The sequence below is a fragment of the Gobio gobio genome, assembly GCF_949357685.1.
Source record: "Gobio gobio genome assembly, chromosome: 17".
Classification (NCBI taxonomy): Eukaryota; Metazoa; Chordata; class Actinopteri; order Cypriniformes; family Gobionidae; genus Gobio; species Gobio gobio.
In genome coordinates this window covers 3,016,498-3,029,350 of record NC_137110.1, presented here as the reverse complement: position 1 = coordinate 3,029,350, position 12,853 = coordinate 3,016,498, and the positions used below count along the sequence as shown (strand labels likewise).

At 34.7% G+C, this 12,853-nt stretch overlaps 1 protein-coding gene across 2 annotated transcripts in view; it reads left to right on the top strand.

Moving 5' to 3' along the window:
• anks1ab (ankyrin repeat and sterile alpha motif domain containing 1Ab) overlaps positions 1-12,853 on the top strand; it is an 82,412-nt gene that overhangs the window by 19,060 nt on the left and 50,499 nt on the right. For both annotated transcript variants that reach the window (XM_079841040.1, XM_079841039.1), the window contains exon 2: positions 8,340-8,406. In XM_079841040.1, the coding sequence (XP_079697166.1) occupies positions 8,340-8,406 (67 nt within the window). The remainder of the gene's footprint in view (positions 1-8,339; positions 8,407-12,853) is intronic.

Genomic DNA, 12,853 nt, shown 5'->3' with positions numbered 1-12,853 from the left:
CCCTTCAAACAGAGCATTCAAATCAGAGGCTAAAATCAGGATAGGAAAAATGTCTTTTATTTCTAAATTATTACCATTTTTAATGTAAAAATCATACTAACATCATAAGTGCACCCCAGGAAACATAAAATAATTAAACAAGGCAGTTCATGACCCCTTAAAAACTTCATGTAATTCAATAGAAAAAGACTGACAACTGTAGTTTCAATACAATGGCTTTTTTTGTGCTAATCTCATTTTGTAGATGTAAAACTTGACTAAAATCATGTTTAATTAGAATATACTTTTTATTTTCTGATATGCATAGACTTTTGAAATATAACAATATACACTCACCTAAAGGATTATTAGGAACACCACACTAATATTGTGTTTGACCCTCTTTCGCCTTCAGAACTGCCTTAATTTGCATCTTGCAGTTGATGGAGATTTGTGGGATGCACATCCAGGGCACGAAGCTCCCGTTCCACCACATCCCAAAGATGCTCTATTGGGTTGAGATCTGGTGACTGTGGCGGCCATTTTAGTTCAGTGAACTCATTGTCATGTTCAAGAAACCAATTTGAAATGATTGGAGCTTTGTGACGGTGCATTATCCTGCTGGAAGTAGCCATCAGAGGATGGGGACATGGTGCTCATAAAGGGATGGACATGGGCAGAAACAATGCTCAGGTAGGCCGTGGCATTTAAACCATGCCCAATTGCCACTAAGTGTGCCAGGAAAACATCCCCCACACCATTACACCACCACCACCAGCCTGCACAGTGGTAACAAGGCATGATGGATCCATGTTCTCATTCTGTTTACGCCAAATTCTGACTCTACCATCTGAATGTCTCAACAGAAATCCAGACTCATCAGACCAGGCAACATTTTTCCAGTCTTTAACTGTCCAATTTTGGTGAGCTGGTGCAAATTGTCGCCTCTTTTTCCTATTTGTAGTGGAGATGAGTGGTACCCGGTGGGGTCTTCTGCTGTTGTAGCCCATCCGCCTCAAGGTTGTGTGTGTTGTGGCTTCACAAATGCTTTGCTGCAGACCTCGGTTGTAACGAGTGGTTATTTCAGTCAAAGTTGCTCTTCTATCAGCTTGAATCAGTCGGCCCATTCTCCTCTGACCTCTAGCATCAACAAGGCATTTTCGCCCACAGGACTGCCGCATACTGGAGGTTTTTCCCTTTTCACACCATTCTTTGTAAACCCTAGAAATGGTTGTGCGTGAAAATCCCAGTAACTGAGCAGATTGTGAAATACTCAGACCGGCCCGTCTCGCACCAACAACCATGCCACGCTCAAAACTGCTTAAATCTCCTTTCTTTCCCATTCCGACATTCAGTGTGGAGTTCAGGAGATTGTCTTGACCAGGACCACACCCCTAAATGCATTGAAGCAACTGCCATGTGATTGGTTGATTAGATAATTGCATTAATGAGAAATTGCGAAAATCCTTCAGGTGAGTGTATGTATCGTTTAATTTGCTTTATGTATATCCAGAATGCGCTGCAAAACTTTTTCACAGATAGTTTGGACAGTTGCCTTTACTGATGGGTCTGGTGTGGATGTCCAGATCCGTGTTTCGGTGGCGGGATCATATCCGGATCTTCCTCTGTGGTGTGGGTCACTCCGCTCTCTGAAGCCTGTGATCGTGTTACTCCTCTGGCACGTGGGGCGAGGCAGAGCTGGATGAAATCTTTATTACCCCCCTGCTTCACATTTTCTCAAGCTGCTGGCTTCCACATATTTACTCATTAGGCTGGACATTGTGTGATGTTCCTTATTGCTGTCTCTGCAGAATGAAAATGCTCGCCTTTCATGAACTGTTTTTGGAAGTCTGTGGCTTGAGGCTACGACCGCAATAACTCTCTCTCTTCGTCTCTCTCTCTCTCTCTCTCTCTCTCTCCAATTTCATGAGTGAATTCCTCAAAAACAGACGTCTACACGTTTAGAAGAAATCTGCACATTTTTAGACAATATACGAACGCTAAAGTCCTTCTTACAATGTAAGTTTGTAATGCAAAAACTGATATTCTGGGTGTGGCATGATCATGCTGTTGATTTCCACAGAGCAAGTCTAAGATTCAGTTGTCCTGTTTTTTGGGTCATTTTAGTTGTATTCCTTTAAAGGCACAATATGTAATTTTTCGGTCTCTTATTCAAAACAAAGGCGTGTCTTGAGTCTTGAGTGGGCGGAGCTTTTATTCTGAGCGCTTCCGCTTCTTCGGCTCGCGTGTGTGTGTGTGTAACGCAGCGCTGTTTGATCATATCACACACATGTGAGTGTGTTAAAGTGATGTTGTAATGCTACTATGAGACACTTGTTCACACTGCAGTGAGCGAGATCATATGAGGCGGTAAAACATGGCATTCTGGGTAAATCAACAAGAGCAGATTTACACAATCAGACTAACTGTGTTGAGCTGGAGAACAATGAGGAGTTTCTGTCCATCAATGATCCAAACAGTGGCTAATAAAACACATCAGATATTAAAGCGCCGCTGGTGTTGCCATGGTTACTACACAATAACACCTGAGGGTGTGATGTCACTGATGGCCGACGCACGGTTAAAATCACTGATTTCTCTGGATTAAAACATTCCTGGAAACATTTGGGATAGTTTGCTCAGTTGAGGACACTAAATATTCAACCATATCCCTGATCAGCTCATTTCAATTATCATAAAGTCATAATTAAGAGATAAAATGTTGAAAAGTCCTCATTATTAGATAAAAAAGTCAAAAATATGATTTAAAAAGTCCTCATTATTAGACAAAAAGTAAAAAATATGATTTTAAAAGTCCTCATTATTAGATAAAAAGTCAAAAATATGATTTAAAAAGTCATAATTATTAGATAAAAAGTCAAATATATGATTTTAAAAGTCCTCATTATTAGATAAAAAGTCAAAAATATGATTTTAAAAGTCCTCATTATTAGATAAAAAGTTAAAAATATGATTTTAAAAGTCATCATTATTAGATAAAAAGACAAAAATATGATTTTAAAAGTCATCATTATTAGATAAAAAGACAAAAATATGATTTCAAAAGTCCTCATTATTAAATAAAAAGTCAAAAATATGATTTTAAAAGTCATCATTATTAGATAAAAAGTAAAAAATATGATTTTAAAAGTCCTCATTATGAGATAAAAAGTCAAAAATATAATTTTAAAAGTCCTCATTATTAGATAAAAAGTTAAAAATATGATTTTAAAAGTCATCATTATTAGATAAAAAGACAAAAATATGATTTTAAAAGTCATCATTATTAGATAAAAAGACAAAAATATGATTTCAAAAGTCCTCATTATTAAATAAAAAGTCAAAAATATGATTTTAAAAGTCATCATTATTAGATAAAAAGTTAAAAATATGATTTTAAAAGTCCTCATTATGAGATAAAAAGTCAAAAATATCATTTTAAAAGTCATCATTATTAGATAAAAAGTTAAAAATATGATTTTAAAAGTCATCATTATTAGATAAAAAGACAAAAATATCATTTTAAAAGTCATCATTATTAAATAAAAAGTCAAAAATATGATTTTAAAAGTCATCATTATTAGATAAAAAGACAAAAATATGATTTTAAAAGTCATCATTATTAGATAAAAAGTCAAAAATATCATTTTAAAAGTCATCATTATTAGATAACAAGTCAAAAATATGATTTTAAAAGTCCTCATTATTAGATAAGTCAAAAATATGACATGTCATTGTGAGATGAACAGTTTGAAATTAGGACTTGAGATAATTCTGAGATAAAAATTCAAAATTTAGGATTTAAAGTCAAAATTATGACTTAAAAATCTAAATTATGATTAAAAGTCCTAAATATGAGATAAAAAGCTGAAATTAGATTTTAAAAAGTCAAAATTATGATCAAAACACACACGAAGACATTTAAGAGATGAAATCATGCGTGTTATTAAACACTTTTTATTCACACTTATAATAAAAATATTTACATTATTGTTTTCATTTTGTGCAATATATTTTTTACGTGCACTTTTTACATTTTGGAATCAGTTTTTACATCAGAAATGAATCGATCAAAAACTGACTTTAGCTTTTCATCTCAAACCAAACTCATCATCAGTGTAAAGGTGACTTGACTGTAAAATGTAAAGGTATTTTTCACAGAATTATTCGGCCAAATAAAATAAATAAGAATAATAATAAGCCCGTCACGGTGAGCGATACACCAATCCACACCGGCTCCAGAAGCGACCTGAAAGCACATTTATAAGAAAGCACATTAAAGCTTCAATCAATAGACTTTTAGGAGAGGCCTGAAATAGAAAAGCGCTGGTTTTTGATGTAATATTTAAACTGGTCTGCTGTGTGCTTGTGGCATCAACACGCTGGCAAACCCTCGCCTCATTTAGCAGTCAGATGCCCCGATCGCCTCCAGCCATACAGGCCTGAGCATCTCCACTCTCAGCTAACCTACATACTGTACACTTCTCATATCCATTATAGAACGCACAGCGCATCATCACACGTCCCACATCCCAGAATCCCTCAGTGCACACTCAGGCTTCATCTCACAGTTCAGATACTCCGCTGACGTCTGGCATTTACACTCAAACTCGGCTTAATGCCAACATGACATCTGATTTACTTTATTAATGCGAAATCCTGGTCTCACCATTCATGCTATTCCACAGTCCCACAGATACAATCCTGCATCATGTCGGATGTTGTGCGGCGCAAATCAATTGGACTTTCATAATATCATGTTCTTCATGTTGATAAGATGCATTTATATGGATAATTAATATTGTTAATATTCTTGATTGTGGAGGACGACAGCTAGTTTGTAAAAGTTGCCTTATATATGTAAAGATCTGTATGAATTCCTTTACACAGAATCCAAAATATTATACAGCCATATAATAAATCCAGGCATTTTATCATGTAAACCTCTACGAATAAAATTTTAATCATATTTTTGACTTTTTATCTCATAATGAGGACTTTTAAAATCATATTTTTGACTTTTTATCTCACTGTTATGACTTTTAAAATCATATTTTTTACTTTTTATCTCATAATGAGGACTTTTAAAATCATATTTCTGACTTTTTATTTCACCATTATGACGGTTAAAATCATATTTTTGACTTTTTATCTAATGATGAAGACTTTTAAAATCATATTTCTGACTTTTTATCTCACTATTATGACTGTTAAAATCATATTTTTGACTTTTTATCTAATAATGAAGACTGTTAAAATCATATTTTGACTTTTTATCTAATAATGATGACTTTTTAAATCATATTTTTGACTTTTTATCTCATAATGAGGATTTTTAAAATCATATTTCTGACTTTTTATCTCACTATTATGACTGTTAAAATCATATTTTTGACTTTTTATCTAATAATGAGGAATGTTAAAATCATATTTTCAACATTTTATCTCTTAATTATGACTTTATGATAATTGAAACAAGCTGATCAGTGATATAGTTGAATATTTAGTGTCCCCTGCCCCCCCCCCTTATGATGCCAAGGACCCACAAATATGATGAACCTTTTATGATTCCCCCCCTTCCTAAAATACATCTATATATATTTTTATGTATGGAAAAAAAAACATTTAAACTGTTAGATAGTACGTGTGACATTATAAATACAACATTGTTTCCAAACTTAAATTGGTTATACTTAATGCTGGATGTATAAACCTTAAATTATTTGTATTATCAACTTTCACAAATGTATGTAAGCAGCTTGTGTACTGCGTTTGCCTTACAACCCCAGTGAGCAAGATAAAGGGAACTATAGTGAGAGAAACTCACTAGAAAGATACAAAACAAACATATACAATTCTGGAAAGTATGTATACGTCAAGAAAGGAGAGAAACATTTAGAAATGTTCGGTAGACTTTATCCATTCAGAGAAAAACCTTGGGAGAAAGCAGACTCAGTCGCTCGGGTCTCCCCTGGCCAAACAGTGTAAAACCCACCGTCATTTACAAACAGAGTCGGAAACATCTTGGAAAAATTTGCCTTTTTCCACAAATTTTGTATGTATTCAAATTGTATAATATCCAAGGTACACATTTCTAGTAATTGATTCTCATGTTGTATTTTCAGAAAGTTTTGGAATATGTTCCCTCTCCCCCAATTTGTCCCTACCGAAACACAATAATATATAATTTAAAAATAAGGGTTATATTGACCTATTAAGATTTAGTCAATTTTAACAAAATTTCAAGTGTAATTTATGAGATTTGTTGTATTTTGAGCCCAATCTTTCTTTGTAAAAGTCATAAAGTTATTTCAGAGTTAAGGATTCATTAGTTTGGATAAACATTGAACCAAACACTATTAGAACATCTTCATAATTCAATATACTTTATTTTTGACAAAACATCCCATGTTTTGGTAGCATCATCACATTACAGAATTGTAACCTAAATGCTAATGATTGGCATAACTGTACTAAGATTTAGTTTATTGCCCCAAAATAAAGGATTTATGTGTTCCCTTTTGTCACAAAACAATGATTTCAGAACTAGGGGTGCAAAGGGGCGGAAAATATTGGAACTTAATCTGGTGAATTTTGGAAATATTCCAATTTGGAAATTTAACTGGAATTTATTAGGGGTGTAACAATATATCGCAATACAAAAATGCAACAATATGTATCGTGGATAGTGACAAACTGTATTGTGTACAGTTAAAATAGCATCTCACGATTTACAAATAGTTGGGAACATTTGGGATATTGTAAGTGCTCAACTAAACAAAATATATAACACTGGCCTAGAGGTGTTTGGATATTTTACTGAAAAAATCTTACATAGTGCAGCTTTAAATACTATATATAGTGTTGAATATAATGTATAATAATGCAATATTTGTAGGTCCTGATAATGTCAAATGTCTTGTTACCAGTAAAATGTTAAATATATCAAATCTGTGACACAATGTAAGCATATTCGTCTAAAATAATTGAGTACCTTCAGCTTCAGAATCATGAGTATTTTTATTCTGCTGTCAGTGTCCTGTGCTTTCGGTTACCAGCACCAGGTCCAAACCTATTCATTTACACCCCCAATGTAATACCAAGTAGCATTTTAATCAACAGTACATTTTTTGCTAATCTTTTACCATATGTCTCACGATAATATCGTATCGTGAGGTCAGTATCGTGATATGTATCGAATCGTGACATGAGGGTATCGTTACACCCCTAGAATTTACAGGAATTTATGGGAATTAATTGGAAATCTTAGGAATTTTTTATAAACTTTCATATACAAACATACTGTATATATAAAGATTTTATTTGGTCATAAGCGGACATTTTTTTGCATATTGATATATTTTTCTAGCCTGACAAGCCAGACCCACAATAAGATGTTAGTTTTTGACTTTTTATCTAATAATGAGGACATTCAAAATCATATTTTCAACATTTTATCTTATAATTATGACTTAGCATGTCATATTTGTGACTTTTTATCTAATAATGAGGACATTTAAAATCATATTTTCAACATTTTATCTCTTAATTATGACTAAGCATGTCATATTTTCGACTTTTTGTCTCACTTGTTTGTGCCTGCGCAGATCGGTCGAATGATGCATCTACGTATATATTTATGTTTGATCGCGCCAGTATTTTGACCTTATTCGCCGGAAGTTATGGTTCTGGGAACACTAGATGACATTCGCCTGATAAGAGGTAAAAGAATAACATAAATACTGTTGGGTTTCTCGCAGAAACTGATGGTTTCGTGTCTTAAGACATCTCGTATGTCTGTGTGTTTACTCTCATTGCTCTCATCCTCTAAAATATCCCCATTGACATCATTATACGACCATCACACTGTTAAAAATCTTCATTTGTGTTCTACTGAAGAAACAAACACACCTGCATCTCTGATGCCCTGGGGGTGAGCAGATACACATAAACATTTCATTTTTTGGTGAACTGTCCCTTTAATGTTTTTTTGGAACCTGTGATACTTTTTTCAGGATTCATTGATTTTCCCCTGTATATAGTATGGAAACTTACTGTAAACCTATTAGCGTTTTTACAGTTAAAACCACACTCATTTTTTACAGTGATGGCTGTTTCGGGACCAACGCCAAGTGTACTCCTAAAATAGTCTTTTTTTACTATCTAGGAGAAATGCAGAACTACTCATTCAGATCTTCTGCATTCAGATCCAGTTGTCTTGGCCAACAACACATGAATTATGAATTCAAATCCATTCTAACAAAGTCCACTGAAGAGAGTAACCTGTCATGACAGATGACAGTAAAATTAAAAATGTAACTGCATTTTATAACTCTTCTTTTCTTGATGTTGTATCGTAGATTGAAAAGATCATGACTCTAATTGCCGACATCGAGATCTCCAGGGAGCATCGCCCTGCACTGGAAGGTAAATATGAGAGCTTCTTTCTTCTGTTGAACACTAAAGAACCAAACAGTTTCTGGTCCACATTGACTTGCATAGTATTTTTGCTCATACTGTAAGTAATGGGCCTACGGAGCGCTGGCTGAACGCCTGATGCATATGGTGCACTTTTCTGGAAACACTTCAGGAGTTACTGTCATCTGATTGGTTGAATTCGGTCGCGTTCTTTAACTGGAAACAAAGATCGCATGAAGCCAAACCCCCTCATGGAAAAAGAAAGCTGTTGTGTTTACACCCGTGATAATGAGAACGCTGTTCCAAACAGTCCACTATTGTTTTCTTCTGAGAATGCTTTGTATGGTAGAATTGTATGGGCAGTCGTGGCCTAATGGTTAGAGAGTTGGACTTGTAACCTGAAGGTTGTGGGTTTGAGGTCTGGCAGGAATTGCTCCTCCGGCTGCTGTAATGTGTGTGTGCACTTGGATGGGTTAAATGCAGAGCACAAATTCCAAGTTTGGGTCACCATAGACGTCACTTCACCTCACAAGTATGAAATATCACCTGTGAACTAACAAAGCAATGATACTAAAGTTGCTGAGAAACCCATTAGACGCAATGCATTTTTTGTGTTGCGTAAATGCATGTTATTGTTTTCTTTCCTTAAAGCTACACTGTGTAACTTTTTTAGTTTATTCTTAGCTAAAAACACTGAGTTCTTTCAAAAATATATGTGCTCATTAATGTATATTTACTTCTTTCAAGTTATAAAGTATTCTCGTAAGTTTATAATATGCCATTGTAAATAAATACGGGTGAGGGTTTGAATGCGGGTCGCCATGTTGCCCCTCCATCTTGAAAGTACATTAGCCAAAGAGGGACATACCCGTGAATTCAAGCTTCGCCTTTGGCGTTTTAACACTCGATGGCACCGTGTCCAATGTGGAAGCCATGTTAATCTTGGACTAAATAGGCCACCGTAGGAGTTAAAACGAAATCGGAATTGAGAGGAACAGAAACTAATATTCAAAAAATGTTAAAAAAATGTTAAAACATGACACCTCATCCTCACCCTCATCGGTTGTGTTTTATGCCTTTTTTAAGTGCTATAGAAAATGTGCAGATCACAATATGTGCAGTTATAGTATGTGAATTACTAATCTAATGCGTGCATTACAAAATCATGCAAAAATGCAAATATATGTAGAGAATTCTAGCTCTTTTCCTTGCAAATATACTATATTTGTACCAACCCAGTGTGTCTGGCCTTATGCGAGTCCTTTATGGTACAATGTTTCCTCGAGGCAACACACAGTTTTTTGTTATTTACTCTAAAACATTTGATGATATATAATGTAAAGTTCTTGAAAACACTTCTTTACTTACCGGTGAAGGCGACTCATATTTGATTAACAGGACAGAAATGAGTGAAAAATGCACTTTTCATTGGAGAAAATATGGAGGCATGTGACCTGTGCACATGTGCTGAAACAGGACACAAAATGGACCCCTGTGGGTCATGTGACCACTTTTTTGCACTTTCATTGATTAGTGTTTGAGTTCTTCTTCCCTGAGATAAAATTGATAGATTAAAAATGTATAAATAAAGTTTCAGAGAAGGATACTTTCTAAATCATGATATCCTGCGGTCACTCCGGGACTATAGATTCCCCCATCAATATTGTAAAAAAAAACAAAAACAAGAATCGAATTCTTGGAATCGACTCCAATCGATTTCGGAATCGAACAGCCCTACCTTTAAGTTGTCCCTAATCTGTATGCGTTTCTTATAGGGCTGTCAAAAGATTAATCACGATTAATCGCATCCAAAATAAAAGTTTGTGTTTACATAATATATGTGTGTGTACTCTGTTAATTATTATGTATATATAAATACACACACAAGCATGTATATATTTAAGAAAAAAATATTCTTTTTACATATAAAACATTATATTTATATATATTATAGATTATATAAATGTATATACATGCAAATATTTCTTAAATATATACATGAATGTGTGTGTATTTATATATAAATAATAATTAACAGAATACACACATATATATTATGTAAACACAAACTTTTATTTTGGATGCGATTAATCTTTTGACAGCCCTAGTTTCTTACAAAAGAAAATATTTTGAAGATTGTTGGTTAGTAACCGTATGGAAGTCAATGGCTACCGCCAAACCAACATTCTTCAAAATATCTTCTTTTGTGTTCAACAGAGGAAAGAAACTCATACACAACATGAGGGCGAGTAAATAATGACGGGATTTTCATTTTTGGGTGAACTGTCCCTTTAAGAGAAGAACCAAATGCCTTTTTAAAGGACAAAATATAGATATTTAAAGGCAAATGAAAACATTAAATGCATGTTAAAGAGATTAATTTCCCTTTTAATAATTGACACCCTTATTATAAGCGATCATATGCATTTTGTTCCCTGTGTATGTCTAAGCACAGTAGCATATCCTCTGAATCATCCCTCAAGTCAGAACTATTTCATTAGCGTCTTTAACAACCAGCGGTTTTCTTTCTCGCCCACATGGCCTCACTTTTCACCCCAATTTGGTCTGATATTTTTGTACCTGATGTTTTGACACAGACACCCTCCGGTACACAATGGGCGCCGAGGGCCTGCTTTAAAGAGACGAGAGGACGATCCTTTTACTGTGGCCACCGTAATTAGGACTTGATATTCTTTTCTCTCAGAGCCGAGCTTCCCAAGGTAGTTGCTATATATGGAGCGACAGCACTATATTTTAATGGACTTTTCTAGGGGAGATACAATTATTTAGAAAGTACAGCAGAGAATCGCTCTAAAGGATCAGACGGCACTATTGTTCTGTGAGAGACTGTCCTTAAAACTCTCACAGGAGTAATGAGACGCTTATTGAGATGTTTGCTGTTGTTAGTGATGAAAATACCAGTGTTTTCTGAAATATATCAAATTCTTAGTGTCACAATAGACAATGGAAAAGTTGAGAGCTCTTAAGTGGAGGAACGTAATATAGGAGACAAGAGAACAGAGATATTATTATATTATGTGTATATAAAAATCCTAATAGTGTGTTGGACCCCTGAAGGTGTGCTGTGGTATCTGGCACCAAGATGTTAGCAGCAGATCCTTTAAGTCCTGTAAGTTGCGATGTGGGGCCTCCATGGATCGGACTTGTTTGTTCGGCTCATCCCACAGATGCTCGATTGGATTGAGATTTGGAGGCTGAGTCAACGCCTCAAACTCGTGTGGTTTTTTACTTACAGTATTTTTATGGGTTACACTTTATTTTACTGTGTCCTTATATATGTTACATGTACTTACCATAGTAATAACAGTAAATTATGCATACATGCAACCAAACCCTAACCCTGAAGTTACTAAATATTACTCAGTACTTAAATATATAATTACACTGCAACAGTGACACTTTAAAATAACCTTTTTCTGTTTTTAAACAGACATTTTATGGCACCCCTGCTGCTGTTTTATGTCTTTTTTACAGTGTACTATGGTATATAAACACAGGGTGTCAAAATTGCACCTTTAGGGGTACAACAGCTTGGACAAAGGACATCTGTACCTATTTTACTCCTAAAAGGTGCATATTAGTTCCACATACGTACCTTAAGCTTAAAAAAAAAGGTTCTATATGGCACCAAAAATGGTTCTTGGCTCGTAATCATAGGGGAACCTTTTTAAGTATTTTGGTTCTTCAGTGGTTCTTCACCGGTTCTTTGACTAAGGTGCTATATAGCACCGCTCCCATATACAGAACATGTTAAGATATGGTGCGAAAGCACGAAAAGTGGTTCCTCTAAGATTACAACGAAGAACAATTTTTGGTGCCATATAGAACCTTTTTTTTTATAGTGTACCTTTTTGTTGTAAAAAAGGTACAAAGATGTCCTTTTAAGGGGACAGTGACAAGCCGTTGTACCCCTAAAGGTACCTTTTTTCTCTGTGTGTAGAAATAAAATGCATAATTCTCTCGTCTCAGAGGGATATGGGGGGAAAGTACCATAATTTGAATATACTACCGGGTTTCTACTGATTCAAAGCTTACCCTTTAAATATATAATTACACTGTAACAGTGATACCTTAAAATAACCTTTTTTCTGTTTTTATATGCCTTTTTTTACAGTGTACTATGGGACATATAAAGCGTATCTACACAGGGTGTCAAAACAACAGCTCGGACAAAGGACATCTTTGTACCTTTTTGACTCCTAAAAGGTGCATATTAGTACCATATATATGTACCTTAAGCTAAAGTTACTACCTTTTTGTGGTAAAAAAGGTACAAAGAAGTCCTTTTAAGGGGACAGTGACAAGCCGTTGTACCCCTAAAGGTACCTTTTTTCTCTGTGTGTAGAAATAAAATGCATAATTCTCTCGTCTCAGGGGGATATGGGGGGAAAGTACCATCATTTGAATATACTACCGGGTTATAAGCTTAATGCTA